The following is a 21227-nucleotide window of genomic DNA, read 5'->3' as shown; positions in this document are numbered from 1 at the left end:
AGATGCTTAAGGAGCAGGAGGAAAAATAAAATATCATTTGTTATTTTTCAGTCTGAAAAACTATTGATTTGAAATTAATTTGTTGCTTTGTAGCACTTGTATGCTGGGAAGCAATTTCTTCTTGCGGTGTCTATATAATTACCTGAGCTATTGAAATTGTCAATGTGTTCTTTGCTCCCTTTCCATTTGCTGATTTTGCTAGCCCACAGCAATCCCTGCAGGGGGTATTGACCATTCTGTCAGCAATCGAGAATGTAATATCTTTTTTAAAATCTATTTTTTCTCATATCTCTAGTGCTGTAATTTTGTCAAAATCTACCACAAATGGTTGGCAACAGCTTAGTTTGATTATTTTGATTTTTCTTCTCTGCCCCCCAACTGGGTAATTTAAATGTACATTTTTTATGGGTGTGTTGTCACTTTCAAAATCACTACTTATATTCCTAGACTATCAAACTTAATTAGAAAAATCTTCTGAAGCATTCGAAGATCAATCATCAATATACAGTCCTTGCTTCAGGGGAAATAAATTTTCTTCATGTATACAGTATATTTTTATCATCAAATATTCTTCCATAGATCTTAATATATTCTTATCAATTTTACTTCACAGTCATAATTTATATAAATATTACCAACATATATAATAATAATTTTATTCTTATATACTGCCAAAGCCATGGTAGGTTGAGGTGGTTTACAATAAGAAGAGCTGGACAAAACCAATTAATGCAAACCAAAACAAATTGATCCTCATCATGACAGGAGTAGCCATGCAATTGATAATGAAAAACTGGAAAACTTGGGATAACTTAAATTATAGTTTCTGGTGGGAATCCCCCAGATTTATAAGTTTGAAAATATTAATTTTTTACAGTTGGGACATCATAGTAAATTTAAGGAAATTTGGGCCCGTTAACAAAATATTTTAAGATATGAGTATGAACTATCATTATTATTATTATTACTATTATTTCCCTTTGTTTCATGAATGAACATTATACATATCCAGGTGGGAGGGGGTGGGGGTTAGGGTGGGAAGGGGGGATAAAACAGTTTTATATTTTATTGTTGGAATAGAGTGCAATATGGTACGTTACGTGAATGTTCATGTGTTTGCACTTTGTATTTGATATCAAAAATGAATAAAGAATTAAAAAAAAAAAAAAAAAAAAGAAGAGCTGGACAATCAGTGACATAGTTACAATGTAGAATCAACGAATACATATATACAGAATAGGAGAGATAATGAACAAAAAATTCTTAGGTAACAAATCGGTTAAACAGTTTCGTTTTTGCTAATTTTCTAAAACTAAAATAGGATGAGGAGAGCATGATCGTGTTACCCAGCCAATAGAGATTGACACGGTGACAAAATTCATCACCGTTCCCGTCCCCGCGGATAACCGCGGGAAACCATCTTCATGTCATTCTTTAAAGAGAGAGGGAAGAATCAGAGTATGAATGGCCACAACCACTGATCCTCAAGCTTTGCTTTGAATAATGCTGGTGTAGAAGGACTGAGGTTGAAATAGACACTAGAAAATGACATGGGATTATTTCCCGCGGTTATCCGCGGGGACGGGGACGGTGATGAATTTTGTCACCGTGTCATTCTCTAGTTCAGTTTACCTGCCTGGAAAGCTAGAGTTCTGTCCAGGAATCTTTTATAACGGCAGGCCTTTATTGTTGGGCAGGTGAGCATGTAGGAAACCAGGTACATAGGGGCCAAACCAAAGATTGATTTGAAACAGAGACAAGAAAATTTAAACAAAACTCTTGCTTCCAGGGGCAGCCAATGAAGTTTTTGATAATAGGGACTTATATGTTCCCATTTTTTTAAACCGAAAATCAGTCGTACTGCCGAATTTTGAATAACTCGGAGTCTTTGAGGGTTTTTTTTTTTGAAAGCTCCCAAATAAATGATGTTGCAATAGTCCAGCATGCTTAGAATAGAAGATTGCACCAGTAGACGGAATGATGTTAATAGTGGAGGAATAACCTCAGCGGCTACACCTGAACTTATTATTTCATTTGAGTTCAGGCTTATGGCTCCTTTTACTAAGCTGCGTTAGCGTTTTTAGCGCACGCAGCATTTTAGCGCCCGCTAAACCCGCACTACGTGGCTAGAACCAGCGCCAGCTCAATGCTGCCGTTAAGGTCTAGTGCGCGCTATTCCGCGAGTTAAAGCCCTAACGCGGCTTAGTAAAAGGAGCCCTTAATGTAGCGAAGCCTCCACCATCCATATGTATTTTTTTTTAACTTTTTAGGGTTTTTATTTATTTATTTTTTTTTTTTTTTGCAATCTTAAATAGTAGAAAAAACTGTAACTTATCTTTCATTTTTTTATTTATAAAAGCTGAAACGGTGAAGGGTGATGACACAATCTCTGCAAGCGCCAAAAGTAGCGCATTGGTTAGAAGGAGGTCATTCTGTTAATGATTTCCGATGGCGAGTAATTGATTCTCATACTGGAGGGTGGGAGGGCGGTGACAATTGATAGACAATTGAACTACACTTCTCCCTTGTCATTTGCGGGGGATACGGGCATAGCCGGACCGCGAATGCCGAAAAACCGCGATTATCCAGCTCTGACCCATCCCCACCTCCCTGCCGCCTTCCCGGCCTTACCTGGTGGTCTAGAGGGCTTTCGGGGCAGGAGCGATCTTCCTACGCTCCTGCCCCGTGCAGATCGCCATCAGGAAATGGCTGTAGGGAGTTCCCGACGTAGTCTCGAGAGACTGCCATTGATGGAAATATAATTTTCTGCATCTATGCACATTAGATGTGCGTGTACTGTTGACTTCCTTTGATCTAAACATACCCAAGGACTGTCTCATTTTTCCTTTAGCGTTCAACGGAACTTGAACATGGTGTCGGCAGCATTCGAGGAAGGCAGTTTTCAACCAGGCCATTTTACCAGTGCGGTCACCTTTTGCAAACCAATCCTTTGCTTGCAGAGTGGTGCTGTTTGTAGCATTTATCAAACACATATTTTCTGCTGTGTTCTGCTCTTAAGCTCTTTGGACAGCCTCGTGAAATAGTTTGTGGGTATTTCTCCACTTGCCTTAGGTCAAACGCTGCTCTAATTTAATATCCTGTTATTGCATGTGAAGATTGTGGATGCTCAGAGCTGGGGCTGTTTGCCAAACACTGTTTACGGTAGACTTAAAACAAATGCTGGCAGTTAGAATAACCCCTTGTGGCAGTTTTTCACCTTCTTTGCTGTTACTCTGATGAGAAGTAATTTTCTGCAGAGTACAACAGTCCTTATTTAAGGTTCTCTTTACATGGTGGCCTTTTCTTGTCCTCTGCTGCTATGTTCTGTCTGGGTGGTAATGTTAAAAAACTGTGATAAGCGGCCAGCATTGTGATGGACCGGCCACCTGCACGTGGCAACAGTGCAGTGGGGCACCTTAGAGGGCACTGCTGTGAACTTCACAAAAAGGGTGCCAGATAAACATCTCGCCAGAATTCCCTTATAGGTTATGGTGAAACACCCCCCAACCCACTGTACTCACCTCTCTACAACTCCAATAGCCCTTAGAAAAGGTATAAAAACTGCCTTATTCGACAGAAATATCCCCTAATAAATATCTACACAAAACTCTAAATCAATTTCAAATATTTCAAACAAGTCCTCTCCTGCGTATAAGTCTGAAATTTCTAACATCTGTTAAACTATCTGTATATTGTATTTTGCTACCTTTTTAAAGATTCTGCTTGCTGTGTTTCTCTTATCTCTGCATATTATAACTTGCTGACTGTCCGGCTCTCTTCAATGTAAACTGCCTAGAAGTCTCAAGACTATGGCGGTATAGAAGAATAAAGTTATTATTATTATTATTATGGCTGCAGGTGGCACCTATATGGCAGTACAGTGAGGTTTGGGGTTTTTTTTTGGTTGGCTCAATTTTCCACCATGAAAGTAGTGGTCAGAGTGGCTTATAGGCCTGGGTCCTGCTTTCTATGGTTCACTACCCCACTACCCCCCAGACTACTTAAGCCATCTCCATGCAGCTCTACTAGGTTTTCCTATGCCAGGTGCTGATGTTTCAGAGGCAGGTATGTACGTTTTTATTCTGAACATTGTGGGAATGCGACGGGGTCAGTGAACACAGGGGGGGGGGGGAGGGGAGTGCGTGGGGGTCTTTACTTTGTCTCTGCCGTGGTTATTTGATCACTTTGGGCACTTAATACTTGTCTTTACATCATCTAACTCACAACATATGAGTTTCATCTAGGAAGTCTCGTCAAACATTTGATTATCCCTGCAGGACGACTAAGTTTAGGTTGGCCCGCATATCGCCCACATCCCACCCTAACCACTCCTCCAGCGGGATTCGGAGGCCTAAAATGTCCCTGGATTCATCCAAAAAGCTGTTTCGATTATCAACACTTGGACGACCTGTCTTTTAGATTGTCCAAGTGCTGACTTGGATGGGTTTTTAAACACATTTAAGTTTCAATTATGAGCCCCCCATAGTCAAATTTGTAGAGCAAGAAATAAGAGATCTACTTCGTTTTTAGACAGGCTATAAGTTGTTTAAATAAATAAAAATATTATTTATAATTTTCAGCATTTTTGTTCTTAATCACCCTTTATAAATTTTATGTAATTTTTTGTAAACCACTTTGAAACCAGTATGAGATATAGCAGTATATAAGACCCCATTAACATTTGCATTAACACTATGGATGCTTGAGCATGCCCAATATTGAGCAAATTCCTTTACTGTATCCAAGGAGGCATAATTTCCATTGGCTTTAGCATCCGTAATATTTTGAAAAGTTGTCTCGGGGCAATTTCTCCAAAAGAGTTATTTTTGCACTTAATTAAGAGTCTGTGAACTGATCTCCATCTTTCAAATTTACTTCTAAAGTTAGCCATAGTACTTGTGCCAAACAGTTCATAAGATGTAATGTGTGTAGGCAACTTATCTAGGCATGCTTGGAAGTTCCTTTTGATCAAGCCCATGCAGGGCCGGATTTTCCTATAGGCTAACTAGGCTTCAGCCTAGGGCCTCAAGATCAAGAGGGGCCTACATTCAAATTGTTAGCAAAATTAAAATTACACTATTCCTAAAAACAGTGAACACTAAAACACTGAACCGAAAATAAGGAGAAATTCTACGCTTCGGGATCGGAACCGGCTCCGGCCGCAACGGGGCACCGACTCGGCTTCTCCCTTTCTTTTTCTCGCCCTGGGAGGAGGATCGTGGAGGGAAAGACGTCAGTCAGGAAGCCCAGCCCCGCGGGGAGAGAGGTAAAACGTGGATCCGTCAGGAGAGGGCGGCCCAGACTGGCATCGGAGTGGAGGGGGGTGAGGGGGTTTAATGGAAGGCAGGCAGGCAGGATTGCATGGGGGGTGATCAATGGAAGGGGGATGGGAGGCAGGCGGACATCGGAGGGGGGGGGGGTGAGGTGAGGAAGGACGCACTGGGGGCACTATGGACATAGGAAGGGGCAATGTTGTGTGTTATGTTTGATTAGTTATTGTTACAAGTACTATATATGGTGCTGAGAATAAATGTCCAAATAAGTGTTCTCGACTTTTTTTTATTTATTATCCGTGTCACATTTTTTATAAAGGTTAGTACCAATAACAACATGTTTCATTTAACATATTGATATATATCACAGTAATGATGTATTTTATTATCTCTCATGTAATTTACAAACTTAAAAATGGGAGGTGAAAGGGCCTCATAAGTGGAATAGCCTAGGGCCTCTTCATCTAAATCCGGCCCTGAGCCCATGGCACCCAAAAATGAAATATTTCTGCATCTTTCTGCCACATTTTCATGGTCTTGGACTGCCTTTCTCGGTACTTGAGGATCATCCCTCATTTCACACGATTCCTAGGAAGGGGGGGGTGAAGCTTCTGCCCTTTTTTGCTTTGGTGACCATTTGTTTTTCTTTTCAGAAAAAAATTGGAAAATTCAAGAAGTCGTCCAGCTTGGAAGAGGATACTGAGGACTTTGACCAACCAGGGAGTCTGGCAAGAGGATCCATGCACTATAGCAGGTATAAAATGGGGAGAACCCCAGGACGTCTGAAGAATAACAAAGAGGGAATTGTAAAGGCTTGGGAATGAGTCGCCAACTTATAATGGAAATTAGAGAGGGACAGGGAAGTCATTTTCAAGCTATGTGGCCTTTGTCCCAACTTTCCACATGGAAGTACAATATACACTTGTTTGTGCTTTGAAACTTGTGCGTGGACATGGCACAAGTTTTCTGAGTTATATTTTTTCTTTGGAAAGAAGTCTGAATATAAAGTTCAGTCTATACATGTTTTCCTAAATATGCCCTGAGGATTTCCTGCTTTTAATGTGTCTGAGAGTCATTGTGGTAGATGTGATAAGGGTGAGCAGTTTTCAAACTGAAGGTTCACTCAATTAAGAAGCTTTTTTACCATATGTACTGTATGACCTTGAAAGTTGTTGCCCTTTATTGAGGTAATCTTAGAGTAAGCACCTGTATGACCTTGAAAGTTGCCCTTTATTGAGGTAATCTTAGAGTAAGCACCTGTATGACCTTGAAAGTTGCCCTTTATTGAGGTAATCTTAGAGTAAGCACCTATAAAAATTTCTAAAAAGTACTGTACTGTATATAGTCAAATATAAACAGAAATTTTTGGTCCAAAAAAAGGGCCATAAAAGGGGATCTCGGTTTATATTTGAGTCTCTCATCTCTCCATGCCACCCAATGACTGGTATTTTTTCTTGAATCCCACCCCACCCTCCTGCAGTAGTCCTGATTGCCAGTGCCTCAACCCTCTCGCAGCAACCAATGTTTCTTTCCGAACCCCCACCGACTCTGACACCACCACCACAGCAACCAAAATTTCCCACCTACCCCCACCCCTAATCATCCGATAATCAGCTCTTCACTTACCGGCATTTGCTTCCCCTGGAAAGGTTTTGCACGGATCAGAGGGGGCCCTTGAGCATCTGCGCATGCTCAAAGACGTGCCAGCTCCTGCCCTCTCCGAGAGTCTTGGAGAGGGCAAAAGCTGGTAAACCTAGGCAAGTCACTTGCCCCAGGTACTGTAGTTTGATTGGGAACCCACTGGGGACATACAGGGAGAAATACCTAGAATAGTGTTTTTCAACTCAGTCCTGGAGTACCCCCCCTTGCCAGTCAGATTTTCAGAATATCCACACTGCATATGCATAGAACTGATTTACATTTACTGCCTCCATTACATGCAAATTTCTTTCTTGCATATGCGCTTTGGATATCCTGAATACCTGACTAGAATACCAATAATGCATACCAGGATTTATACCAGGCTTCAACAGGCATAAGTCTTAGAAGCCAAACCGGGGCGTGGGAATCGGCGCTACGCACTCATCCCAGAGCGTCCTTTATAAACTAGTGCTGGTTTTTGAGCACCATTAACTGACGCTGTCTGAATATGGGCAGTTGCATTTTTTTAATAGTAAAAAAAAACAAACCCAAATGAATTCTCAGTGTCAAGCTATAAAGAACAAATTTCACTGTGGTGAGTTTTGATTATTTAATACATAAGGCTACATAGGCACCTACGAGACCCTAAAAATTAGGCACTCGGAAGTGTGTCCTGTAGCACACAGCTGCTCTTGCACAAAGTTACACCTGCTGTAAGACAGATGGAAATACATACTCGGTATCTCATCCACTGAAACTGCATCCCTGGGTAGGCTTACCATGTTTTGCGTCCAAAAATCCCGGACGCATGACCATGTCCCGTTCTGCCTCTAGCCACACCCTGCTCTGTCCCAGCCTTTCCCCCAGCCCCACCTCCAGGAAGCTGCTGCTTTTAATTCCTGACCGCCGGGCCACGTCCAAGGGCCTCCAAGCATGCGCGTGATGTCATCTGCACATGCTCAGAGGCCCTCCAGACGTGGCCAGAGCTTTCCATAACCCGGACAAACTGCCGGGTTTTGGGAAGTCCGTCCGGGCACCCGGACAGTCCTCTAAAAAGAGGACATGTCCAGGTTTTCCCAGATGTCTGATAACCCTATCCCTTGGAACACCTCTATCATGTAAAGCTAGGTACTAGATTTCTTTACTTCCAAGAAATGGCTTTAAAATGACTCTATGTACGTCCGCTAGATAGAGTGCCAACAAGTACAAGCATCAAGGACAAAGATGGCGCGTCTTCATAGACTTTTCAGGAGGACTGGGGGAATCGGTTGGACTATTAGACCATCCTGTAGCGAAAGGGGCCCTCAGGGGGGACATGATGAATTCTTTGCTTCAGCCTTTATTGAGGAAGTCATAATGGAAATAGTATTTTGTAATGGGGATGACCTTATGAGGAGTGCAGAAATACCACTATTTTAGGCCTATTTTATAGAGGCAACCTAGGCATGTAAGGCCTGATTCTTTAAGGTTTTATACATGAAAACAAATTATGAAATTACCCCTTTTGTTGCATGTTGCTGTAATGGTGCAGAGACCAGCAAAGCTTCCATCTCTTTTCAAAATGAACAAACCAAAGGGCATGAACAGCCTGAAATTAGATGCCATTTTCTGCGTTTCTCTGCTCCTATTTTCAGTCCCATGATACTTCTCTTCAGAAAGCCGATGGTGATCCATTGATGTTGCATGCTTTTATCCATGAAAAATATTCTCCAATGTTAATGATGCCCACTTCACTTAACCAGTTGCAACGTGAAACTCCAAGGACTGTTCCGTGACTTTGGTTTCACTTTCCAATTTACACTGCTGGTTTGATTCAGCACATAAGAATTGCCGCTGCTGGGTCAGACCAGTGGTCCATCGCGCCCCGCAGTCCGCTCACGCGGCAGCCCCCAGGTCAAAGACCTGCGCCCTAACCGAGACCAACCCTACCTGCGTTCGTTCTGGTTCAGCGGGAACTTGTCCAACCTTGTCTTGAATCCCTGGAGGGTGTTTTCCCTTATAACAAACTAAAATGTCCTGCCTTGACTGAAGCCTATAACGAGGGATTTCTTTTTTTTTTTTATTGTCTAGGATAAGCCGACAGAAGAAAACTATGAAGCTTTCTCGAGCGTTGTCTGACTTGGTAAAATACACAAAGTCTGTGGGGATCCATGATGTGGAAACGGAAAGTAGGTGGAACTAATTGATCATGGAAAATTTAATTGTTAATTAGACTCATACACGACGCCTGAAAAGTCTGTCTCTTACCATTGAATTTCATGTCTTTCCTCCACGAATGTGGTTGAGAAAAGACATCTACACAGAACCAGAGCGTTTTCTCAGACTTTACATGATCCTTGCAAAACGATTTCTGGTATCCCGTCATTATGGCACAATATGACTGAAACCAATATAAAAGTAATATTTCACAGCCCAGAGAGGCCACAAATTACTGAAAAATGTAGCCCTTTCTGTTCTACTGATAGAAAAGATATAAATGGCATTCTCTACAAGAATCTTATCGTAAGAGAGGTTTTACTACTGGTTCACATACAATTGTAGAAGCCTTTTTTTTAGCCAATAATTTTCCGCTCGCCACAGCTGATGAATTATTCATGATTCTTCTTATATAAGCTATGGTGTTAGTTTGTAGGTACGATTCCTGATGATTGTTTGTGTGTCTGTTTTATCGTGTTTTTATAAAATTATGTATGTAAACCGTTTAGTTTTAAGCGGTATAGAAATTTTTAAAATTAAAAAAATAAAAAATTTGAATTGTTTTGCCGTTAGAACTGTTCAGCTATATGAAATGAATAAATATTGACAGATTTTTTAAATGGTATTGTGGTGTGTTGACACCATAAAGGAATCTTTTTTTTCCTTTTTTTTTTTGCAGTTGGGCATTTATGATTACAGTGGTGCCTCACACAACGAACTTAATTCGTTCCAGGAGCAAGTTTGTTATGCGAAAAGTTCGTTAGGTGAAACGCGTTTTCCCATAACAATACATGTTAAAAAAAATAATTCGTTCTGTAGCATAAAATATGCTAAGATGACATAAAAAAAGATAAATTTTTTGTTATTATTTTTATTTAGATACATCTAAAAACATAATTGTTTTTTAAAACAACACACATTTTTTAAATTTAAAGACAGACTAAGTAGAGTCTAATTTTACAGTGAGAGAGGGCAGAGTCTCAGCGGCAAAAACTGGGACTTAACTGTTCATTTTTTAAATGCCTGCATGGTTGAAAATGTTGTCCATTTCCTTGGGCAGATCATTCTGTCTATAATACTAGTTTATACTTACAGTATTACAAAATGGTCTAAATGGATAAGCTTTTGTTTTCCTGTTTCTTTCAATATGTAAACAGATTGCCAATGGTGAGAGAGAACAAAGCCGTTATTTTTCTAGCATCGGGGAAGCGGCGAGAGTAGCTCCGCCCCCCCCCCAACGCATCAGCAGTAGGCGCCGGGCCCCTGCGAGCCGAGGGTCCGCCACTGCACAGGGAGCCAGGCGGAGAGAGGGCAGTTAAGCGCAGTGCCTGCGCGGAAGGATGCAGCTCGGGCGACTTCGTTGTGTGAAACGAAGTTCGTTGTAGGAAGCAAGACCTGAAGTTCGTTGTGCGCAGCGTTCGCTGTGCGAGGCGTTCGTTATGCGAGGCACCACTGTATTACTTTTCACTGTCTGTCATTATGTTGTAAGGATCTTAATTTTTAGTAAATTCGTTCAACTTTGGGTAAAATTGCCGAATAAAGGAAGGTTAACATGCTGTACCGGGATTGGGTTTTGTTGGTTGTGTGCTAGTTTTCCGGCCCACTAAGAATGTGTCTTGGCTTTGTTTCCTTCTGTTCTCCCTTGTGTGGTAGTTAATTGTAGCTGGCAGGTGTCATCGTTCAGCGAAACAAAGGCCCACCAGATAATTCAACAGAAGCCAGCCCATTTTATCCGCTTTAACCAGTACCAGCTCTCGCGTATCTACCCATCGTCCTACAGGGTGGACTCCAGCAACTACAACCCTCAGCCTTTCTGGAACGCAGGCTGCCAGCTGGGTAGGCAGTAGACGAATATCGGTTCATTTAACTCCTTATTCTATAGACTTAGGTGCACAATTTTACACTTAGCGCATCTTATAGAACGGTGTCAATTGCATATGCAACTTAATATAATAGCTGCTACATGGGTGTTGACTACCAATCGGGTGTGTAGCCAGACCTCATATTTTGAGGGCCCTGAGCCCAAGTGGGGGGCACAAAATTTTGACCCACCCACACTCATATACCTGAGTTAGCAGGGGTTCCCAAGCCCTGCCAGTGTAAATCGTCCTCCTCACGAAGTTGGCAGTCCATGGCAATTTTCCTGGCCCACCGCTGCCACAGCGCCTGCCAAACAGAGCGGTTGGGGAGTTAACCAGTGTAGCAGTGGTAGCCCAAGAAAAGTGCCACTGACTACCTGACTTTGCAGGAGGAGAACTGCTAGTGGGGCTAGGGAACCCTACCACCAGCAGGCTGTGCCTAAATTTAGGGGGGGAGGGGGGCAGGCCCCAAGGCTTAACTGTGGCTATGCCACTGCTATCAATTGATATTATTGGTGATAAATGGCACTAATTAACAGTTGCATGCAGTGTCGTAGTCAGGGGGAGGGAGGTTCCCTTGCTCCTTCCCTGCTCCCAAGCTACACATGAATCCTCCCTTCCCCTCCCCCAGTACCTTTTTAAAATTTTCCCCAGCGCCCCTCCGGCCTGCTACTCAGGCCAGTGTTGGCTTTCCCTCTGACGTCACTTCCCGGTCCTGTGATCCGAAAGCAATTTCAGAGGGGAGCCAGGCTGGCTCAAGCAGCAGGCCACAAAAGTTGCTCGCACTGGCAAAGATTTGAAGAGGTACCAGAGGGAGGGTGTGAGCGTGGTTTGAGAGGGACGAAGAGGTGTCGGTGCCCCAACCAAAATAGTGCCCGGGGCAGTCCATACCCCCTCCCTCCCATACGCCCCTTATTATGCCACTGGTTACATGCATAACTCTTCTAAGTTGTAACTCTGCAAATTGCATGCACAAAATCCATAGCATGCAACTGCAAGGGGGGATGTGGGCCTGAGAGGGGCATGGGTGGGTCAGGCGTTATATAAGAAATACAATTATTATTATTATTTAATGCCTATGGGTATAGCGGTATATAAGAGGGGATATGGACCTGGGAGGGGCATGGGTGGGTCAGGCGGTATATAAGAAATAAAATTATTATTATTATTTAATGCCTATGGGTATAGCGGTATATAAGAGGGGATATGGACCTGGAGGGGCATGGGTGGGTCAGGCGGTATATAAGAAATAAAATTATTATTATTATTATTTAATGCCTATGGGTATAGCGGTATATAAGAAATAAAATTATTATTATTATTATTTAATGCCTATGGGTATAGCGGTATATAAGAAATAAAATTATTATTATTATTATTATTATTTAATGCCTATGGGTATAGCAGTATATAAGAAATAAAATTATTATTATTATTATTATTATTTAATGCCTATGGGTATAGCGGTATATAAGAGGGGATATGGACCTGGGAGGGGCATGGGTGGGTCAGGCGGTATATAAGAAATAAAATTATTATTATTATTATTTAATGCCTATGGGTTTTAGAATACCATCAGTTATGTACCTAAATATCTACATTTAGGTGTGACCATTTGTATTAGCCATTGCGCTACTGTGCCTTAAGCTAAGTGTGTAAATGCGGACTTATGCTGGTATTCTATAACGGCGACTGCACATGAAATTGTCCATATAGAATATGCGCTTAGGGCCCAGTTCTATAAACGGCACCTAAAAAGTAGGTACTGAGGTAGTGTGGCGCTTGGTTTTGATTCTATAAAAATTAGGCACACTTTATAGAATGGCGCCTAGCGATGTCTAAAGTTGGCTTAGACGTCAGTAAGAGTCCTAATCTTAGGTGTACCCTATTTATGCCAGGGTTTTCTCGGCCTAAATTCCGGCGCCTACATGGCAAACATGGCCACCGTCCACCCCCTAACCACACCTACCTTCTGGTAGGCGCCTAACTTTAAGCGCCATTTATAGAATTTGGGGATATTGCCTGAAACAGCCTGTATGGCTTTCCAGCGTCTAATTTTAGGCGATCTGTTCAGGATTACCCTCTCAGTTTTTAGATGGGTGATCTTGCCACACGTGAAAGTCCTAAACCAGTTTTATAAGTTAGTTGATTTGAAAGCAATTGCAACCTTTTTATTGTATCGTCATGAAAAACGTTGAACTGGAATATTATAGTCAGTCCTCCACATGTGACTAGAGTTTTGCCATTTAACTCGGAACCCTAATCTGCATTTTGCTGTCTAATACTCGGTATTGTTCCTCTTTCTTTTTTTTCTTTTCATTCTTTCTGCTTAAGTAGCCAACACTCATCTAATAATTTGTTTGGGTATCCATTTTATCTACAGACTCTATTACCGTATTTTCACGCATATAACGCGCGCGTTATACACGACTTTACAAACTGTGTATAACCATGCGCGTTATATGCGTGAGGGTGTTATCCCCTTTTTTTTTACATAGTTCCCCCCCCGACATCCGATTCACCCCCCACCCCCGCAGGATCGCTCGCACCCGCACCCCTAAGGACCGCTCGCACTGGAACACGAACCCGCACCCCCACCCCGAAGGACCGCTCGCACCCCCACAGCCTCCCCACCCCCCCATCATATAGAAGTTTCCTACTGTCGTCCTGCTGCTTCCTCTGCCGGCGGTCCCGCCCTTTCTCTGACATCAGAGAAAGGGCGGGACTGCCAGAAGAGGAAGCAGCGTAGACGCAGGGCTAAGAGAAGGGGCAGGACCGCCGGCAGAGGAAGCAGCAGGACGACGGTAGGAAACTTCTACATGATGGGGGGGTGGGGAGGCTGTGGGGGTGCGAGTGGTCCTTCGGGGTGGGGGTGCGGTTGCGTGTTCGAGCACGAGCGGTCCTTCGGGGTGCGGGTGGTCCTGCGGGGGGGGGGGGGAACCGGACGTCGGGGGGGGGGGCATCAGGCTTTCAGGGTGGGGACAGGACTTCAAGGGGGAGAGGAGAGTCGGGGCGGGCTAAAGGAGAGTCGGGCTAGCCAGAGGAGAGTCGGGGCGGGCGAAAGGAGAGTCGGGCAGCGACGGGAGAGTCAGGGCGGCATGCGCGGTATACAGGTGTGCGCGGTATATAAAAATTTATTTACATAAATTACAGTTCCCCGCGCGCTATACCCGTGTGCACGTTTTACACAGGTGTGCGTTATATGAGTGAAAATACGGTACACAAGTTACTCTTTCATTTAACTCTCTCACTTCTTTCTAGATCTTAGCAGACCAATGTTGTTTATTTAGATAAAAATTTATTCAAAATCTACTTCCTGCGGTCTTTTTTATTTGTTTGTTTTTTATTTTCATGCAGTTGCGCTAAATTACCAGTCTGAAGGAAGGATGTTGCAGCTAAATAGGGCCAAATTTAATGCCAATGGTAATTGTGGATACGTCCTAAAACCCACGAGTATGTGTCAAGGTAAGCGACATCTCTTTCCTCAGGGAGTGTGGTCTAACTATGCTGGGAGAGGATTTGAGGCTTTGGAGGGCATCCTATAAATGTCGCTGAGATTTTGGCACCGGGAAAAAAAATTGCATGACGCTCTGAGTTGAGCACTGTTTATAGAATAGCACTTAAGACCAGATTCTGCAAACGCCACCGCTTTCGGGGGCCGTCCCCAAAAGCGACGCCAATTGCGTGTCAATCACGCGGTGCCACCATGTGCGAAATTGTAGGTGCCAGGCATGTAGGCCAGGGTGTTGATGGCCTATATTTCTGGCACCTACCTTTCGAGTGAATTGCGCCTACAGAGGCATCAATGCCAGGAATGCCTAATGGCATTCCTGGCATTGGCAAGGAAAAGAAAAGAAAAGCAATCTGCCGAAGTAGCTCCACAAAGAACAGAAGCAAAGCAAAAGACAAAAAAATGATCTCGTAAAAATTTAATTTGAAAATGGTGCCAAAATGTCCAAGATGAAGAAATGTGCAATAACAAAACTCCCAATAAAGAATGTGGCATAGACCCGACGCGGGCCACGGAGTTAACCTTAGAACAGGGGTAGGGAACTCCGGTCCTCGAGAGCCGTATTCCAGTCGGGTTTTCAGGATTTGATAGCAGTGCATGCAAATAGATCTCATGCATATTCATTGGGGAAATCCTGAAAACCCGACTGGAATACGGCTCTCGAGGACCGGAGTTCCCTACCCATGCTTAGAAAATGAGAAAAAATAAATAAAAATGGAATAGCTTTGAGTGGTTTTTCAGGATCGATGATAGAAACTTATAAGTCTTGGTTAAGGTTTATTGCTGATAATCAAGCAGGTGTCCAAGATCCTTTTCCTCTCATGTAGTCACTTAGGGCCTGATTCTCCAAAGTGCTTCCCGATTTTAGGCAGCTGTAGGCATCCTACAGCTGTCTAATCAGCCAATCGGGATGCACGTTTTTTTAAAAAAATGCTCCCCAGGCAGGCCGCCTATATTGAAGGCGCCTCCAGAAGCCTAGGGAGACCCACAAGACGCCTAAGCTCGCCTAAGGGCCTTAGGCGAACCTAGGCGGCCCTACACGTCTCCCTAGTAGAGGAAGAGACGCTTAAAATGTAGGCCAGCAAAATGCTGGTCTACATTGTAAGTAGACACGGCCGCTATACTTATGGCAGCAAGGGATCTCCCTGCTGCAATAAGTATAGCGGCCACAGTCGCGGCCGCCTGTCCCATCGCCGACAGGAGGATGCCCAGTCCTCCTGTTGGAACCCCCTCCCCCCAAACTGGTAATCGCGGGCAGGAGGATGCCCAGTCCTCCTGCCAGAACCCCCCTGGAACCCCCCTCCCCTCAAATTGGGCATCCTCCTGCCCGCGATTACCAGTTTGGGGGGGAAGGGGGTTCCAGGGGGGTTCCGGCAGGAGGACTGGGCATCCTCCTGCCCGCGATTACCAGTTTGGGGGGGAGGTGGGTTCCAGGGGGGTTCCGGCAGGAGGACTGGGCATCCTCCTGCCCGTGATTACCAGTTTGGGGGGGAGGGGGGTTCCGGCAGGAGGACTGGGCATCCTCCTGCCCGCGATTACCAGTTTGGGGGGGAGGGGGGTTCCGACAGGAGGACTGGGCATCCTCCTGTCGGCGATGGGACAGGCGGCTGCGACCGCGGCCGCTATACTTATTGCAGCAGGGAGATCCCTTGCTGCCATAAGTATAGCGGCCACGTCTAATTTAACCTGATTCTCTAACCGGCGTCTGAACCATGGACGCCGGTTACAGAATCGGGGTTTAGTGTAGGACCGATTCTGTATAGGACACCTCTCCTGGGCGTCCTATATAGAATCAGGGCCTTATTGTATTAAGATAGGTGGAATTTTATGTGGATTGTTCCATTTGAACCAGGCATCCCTGGATGTCACATGCTATGCTCTAACCACTAGGCTACTCCTCCGCTTATAGTTCGCCGTGAAAACATTGCAGGAATACATCCAAGTTATGACAAAAGTGTGACTGTGCGTTGAGCTTTGATGGATAAACCCTATTGGGTCCTTTTATTATAAGGTGTGCTAACCGATTTAGCGCGCGCTAAAGATTAGTGCATGCTAAATGCTAAGATGCCCGTAGGAATATCATGGACATCTTAGCATTTAAGGCTCCTTTTACTAAGGTGCACTAGCGTTTTTAGTGCATGCACGAAATTACTGCGCACTAAACCGCGCAGTATGCTTCTATAATAACGCCAGCTCAATGCTGGTATTAAGGTCTAGCGCGGCAGTTTAGCTCGCACTATTCCATGCATTAAGGCCCTAATGCACTTTAGTAAAAGGAGCCCTTAGCGTGCACTAAATCAGTTAGTTCACCTTAATAAAAGGACCCCTTATCCTTCATTATTTGTCCTTGTATGGTAAATGAAAGGTGAAACTCCACATTCTCTTTTTACACTCACGATGTTTTTTTCTGACGTTCCTGATTTTTGGCGCTTATTTATATTGCTCAGGTGATTTTCCTATTTTAGTTTCACTGGAAAATTGAAATAACGGTTGCTGTGATGGCAATGATACCAGGAAGGCGCCACCTGCAGAGAGAGGAATTAATTCTGCCACTGAGCTTCAGCTGCCACTCAAGTTGAGTGCTTAAGTGAGCTCGAGTGTCTCGGTATCGGAATACCCCTGGGACATCTGCTAAATGAAATGATTATTTTCTACCCTGCCTCTCCTGCCGTTTCCTTATACGCTGTGTTCTATTAAAGCAAACCACTTTTATGCTCCTCTCTCAGTATGTCTCCCATTTTGGGGATCTGAATTGGAATCCCCAGTGTTACTTAATTACAACTTTGAACAGTTTGACAAATAGTCTTCCAGTGCATTTTTCGGTTGTGGGTTTTTTTTTTCTTTCTAGTGGTGCAGTTTCCTGCTCACAACAGAGCTTTGACACCTAGGGCAGTGGTTCCCAAACCTGTCCTGGAGAACCACCAGGTCAATTGGGCTTTCAGGATAGCCCTAATGAATATGCATGGAGCAGATTTGCTTGCCTGTCACTTCCATTATATGCAAATCTCTCTCATGCATATTCATTAGGGCTAGCCTCCAGGACAGGGTTGGGAACCACTGCCTTAGGGCATGGCAACCCTCGTCCTCTAGGGCAGTGATTCCCAACCCTGTCCTGGAGGAACACCAGGCCAATCGGGTTTTCAGGCTAGCCCTAATGAATATGCATGAGAGAGATTTGCATATGATGGAAGTGATAGGCATGCAAATTTGCTTCATGCATATTCATTAGGGCTAGCCTGAAAACCCAATTGGCCTGGTGTTCCTCCAGGACAGGGTTGGGAACCACTGTTCTAGGGGAAGAGCCGGCCTGCGAATATTGAAAATTCACAAATAACTTTTGGGCCGACTCTGACCTACCCCTGCCTCCCTCCCGCCTTCCCCCCGGCATCCCGGACCTTACCTGGTGGTCTAGCGGTCTTCCGGGAGAGGAGTGATCTTCCTACGCTCCTGCCCCGTGCAGATCAGTCATCCAAAATGGCTGCCGTGACTATGACGGAAACTCACGGCAGCCATTTTGGATGAGTGATCTGCAATGGGCAGGAACGTAGGAAGATTGCTCCTGCCCCAGAAGACCGCTAGACCACCAGGTAAGGTTCGAGGAGGTCTGGTAGGCAAGAGGGAGGTGGGGGTGATTCCAGTTTTAGAAAATTGCGAATAATCGAAATTGTGGTTCCCAACCCTGAACTGGAGGACCATCAGGCCAATCGGGCTTTCAGGCTAGCCCTAATGAATATGCATGGAGCAGATTTGCTTGCCTGTCACTTCCATTATATGCAAATCTCTCTCATGCATTTTCATTAGGTCTAGCCTGAAAGCCCGATTGGCCTGGTGGTCCTCCAGGACAGGGTTGGGAACCACTGACCTAGGGGATCCAAGTGCCAATCCCATCTTTCATAGCTTAATATATGACCTTGAACAATTTCCTTAAGTCCTTCTGCTCTGCTTTAGCCTGCATCGACTTTGTGCATGTGGGTGTACTATAGTCATTGTCTTTGTGCCTGTTCTGGCCTTCTGAATATTTCATAGCTATTGAGTTTTTAAGGATTGTGCTCTGTTGCCCTTTGGAGGACTCCTGACACTTCCGAGCCAGTAACAGAAGCTGAAACGTGATATTGAGCAAGCCATTGCACCTTATAAGAGCCACTTTTCTTTCTCTTGGTTTGTTTTCCTCATGTTCCCTTCATAAGAACATAAGAATAACCTTACTGAGTCAGACCAATAGTCCATCAAGCCCAGTAGCTCGTTCTCACAGTGGCCAATCCAGGTCACTGACCAAAATCCAAGGAGTAGCAATATTCCATTAAAAATCCTAAAGAATAGCAAGATTCCGGAATCCCAAAGAGTAACAAAAGATTCTGGAACCCCCAAAGAGTAGCAACATTCCATGCTACCGATCCTGGGCTTCCCCCATGTCTTTCTCAATAACAGACTATGGACTTTTCCTCCAGGAACTTGTCCAAACCTTTCTTAAAACCAGCTACGCTATCCATTCTCATCACAAGCTCTGGCAAAGCTTTCCAGAGCTTGACTATTCTCTGAGTGGAAAAAAAATTTCTTCCTGTTGGTTTTAAAAGTATTTCCCTGTAACTTCCATTGACTATATAAGATTTTTTGGGGAAAGAGTCCTTGATACATTATAAATAATACTTTAACTTGTATTAGAGTAGAAAGATGTTGTGTGTTTATATTTTCTCTTTTAGGGACATTTTAGCGAAGTCAATGTGCACAATGTTGCTCTGGGTGTTCTGAACATCCCATTTGTTTTTTCTGCCTTTTTCTTTATTCCTTTTTAGGTGCCTTTAATCCAAACTCTGAAGACCCTTTGCCTGGTCAGCTCAAAAAACAGATGGTGCTGAGGATAATCAGTGGACAGCAGCTGCCGAAGCCCCGGGACTCCATGCTGGGGGACAGAGGAGAGGTACAGATTGAGAACTTTCTAAGGGCATCGTTAACCCTATAATGCACTCGGCACCGCCCAGTGGGCAAATAAATAACTTGTGGTAGTGAATGAGGTTCCAAATTAAATCTTGAATGCTGATTAGAAATGGCTCCTGTTCTCGTTTCTTGCATTGTAAAAAAAATTTTTTGATTTAATTTAACTTAGTTTATATTTTCTGTCCTGTGAGTATAACAGATATGTTATAAATAATGTGGATTTTTGAGGTTTTCTGTAACTAAAATGGTACCACCATCCATACTTAACTTGGATATTCCTGATATGTGGAGGCTGATCACTTATATAGAAACAAGATGGCAGATAAAGGCCAAATGGCCAATCCAGTCTGCCCATCTGAAGTAACCATTATCTCTTCCTCTCTTTCTAAGCGATCCCATCTGCCTAACCCAGGCTTTCTTGAATTCAGACACAATCTCTGTTTCCACTACTTCTTCCAGGAGACTGTTCCACGCATCTACCACCCTTTCCGTAAAAAAGTATTTCCTCAGATTACTCCAGAGCCTATCACCTCTTAACTTCATCCTATGCCCTCTCATTCCAGAGCTTCCTTTCAAATGAAAGAGACTTGACTCGTGCGCATTTACATCACGTAGGTATTTAAATGTGTCTCAAGAATATTAATTGTAATAAAATATAAATGGTTTTTCATATGGTATTCCCACTTGGCGAATAACATTTTGAATTTAAATGTCTCTATCATATCTCCCCTCTCCTGCCTTTCCTCCAAAGCATACAGATTGAGATCTTTAAGTCTGTCCCCATATGCCTTATGATACACACCATTTTAGTAGCCTTCCTCTGGACCGACTCCATCCTTTTTATATCTTTTTTGAAGGTGCGGCCTCCTGAATTGTACACAATATTCTAAATAAGGTCTCACCAAAGTCTTATACAGGGGCATCAATATCTCCTTTTCCCTACTGGCCATACCTCTCCTTATGCACCCTAACATCCTTCTAGCTTTCGCCATCAACTTTTCAACCTGTTTGGCCTCCTTAACATCATCGCATACGATCACACCCAAGTCCCGCTCTTCTGTCATGCACATGAGTTCTTCACCCCCTAAACTGTACATTTCCCTTGGGTTTTTGCAGCTTAAATGCATGACCTTGCATTTCTTAGCATTAAATTTTAGCTGCCAAATTTCAGCCCATTCTTCAAGCTTCGTCAGGTCTTTTTTCAGGTTATTCACCCATCCAGGGTATCTACTCTATTGCAGATTTTCGTATCATCCACAAAGAGGCAAATCTTATCTGACAGCCCTTCAGTAATATTGTTTATAAAAATGTTAAAAAGAACAGCCCAAGAACAGATCTTTGAGGCACACCACTGGTAACATCCCTTTCCTCAGAGCAATCTCCATTGATCACTACCCTCTGTCGCCTTCCACTCAACCAGTTCTTGACCCAGCCCGTCACTTTGGGACCTATCCTGAGGGCACTCAGGTTATTGATTAGACGTCTGGAACCCTGCAAAGGCTTTGCTAAAATCTAAATAAACCATGTCTAGCACACTCCCTATCCAATTCTCTGGTCATCCAATCAAAGAAATTGATCAGATTTGTCTGACAAGACCTACCTCTAGTGGAATCCATGTTACCTCCAGTCCTCTGATCCACAGGATTCCAGAAACTTGACCATTCTCTTTTTTTTTTTGGGGGGGGGGAGGGTTAAATTCTTTATTTCATTTTCAATTATATTTCCAAGCAAACACATCTTGAACAGAAAAAATGGCAGAAATAAAACATTACATTACATTAGAGATTTCTATTCCGCCATTACCTTGCGGTT

General features: G+C 43.6%; 1 protein-coding gene across 7 annotated transcripts in view; it reads left to right on the top strand.

The window, feature by feature from the left end:
• The window catches only part of PLCH2 (phospholipase C eta 2), a 599022-nt gene that overhangs the window by 520221 nt on the left and 57574 nt on the right, over positions 1–21227 (top strand). For all 7 annotated transcript variants that reach the window (XM_033921959.1, XM_033921954.1, XM_033921956.1 and 4 more), the window contains 5 exons: positions 5927–6027; positions 8985–9082; positions 10764–10946; positions 14327–14434; positions 19274–19398. In XM_033921959.1, the coding sequence (XP_033777850.1) occupies positions 5927–6027; positions 8985–9082; positions 10764–10946; positions 14327–14434; positions 19274–19398 (615 nt within the window). The remainder of the gene's footprint in view (positions 1–5926; positions 6028–8984; positions 9083–10763; positions 10947–14326; positions 14435–19273; positions 19399–21227) is intronic.

The sequence above is a fragment of the Geotrypetes seraphini genome, chromosome 15 (assembly GCF_902459505.1).
Source record: "Geotrypetes seraphini chromosome 15, aGeoSer1.1, whole genome shotgun sequence".
NCBI lineage: Eukaryota > Metazoa > Chordata > Amphibia > Gymnophiona > Dermophiidae > Geotrypetes > Geotrypetes seraphini.
The sequence above is the reverse complement of the archived record's forward strand: the minus strand, read 5'-3'. Positions and strand labels throughout refer to the sequence as shown.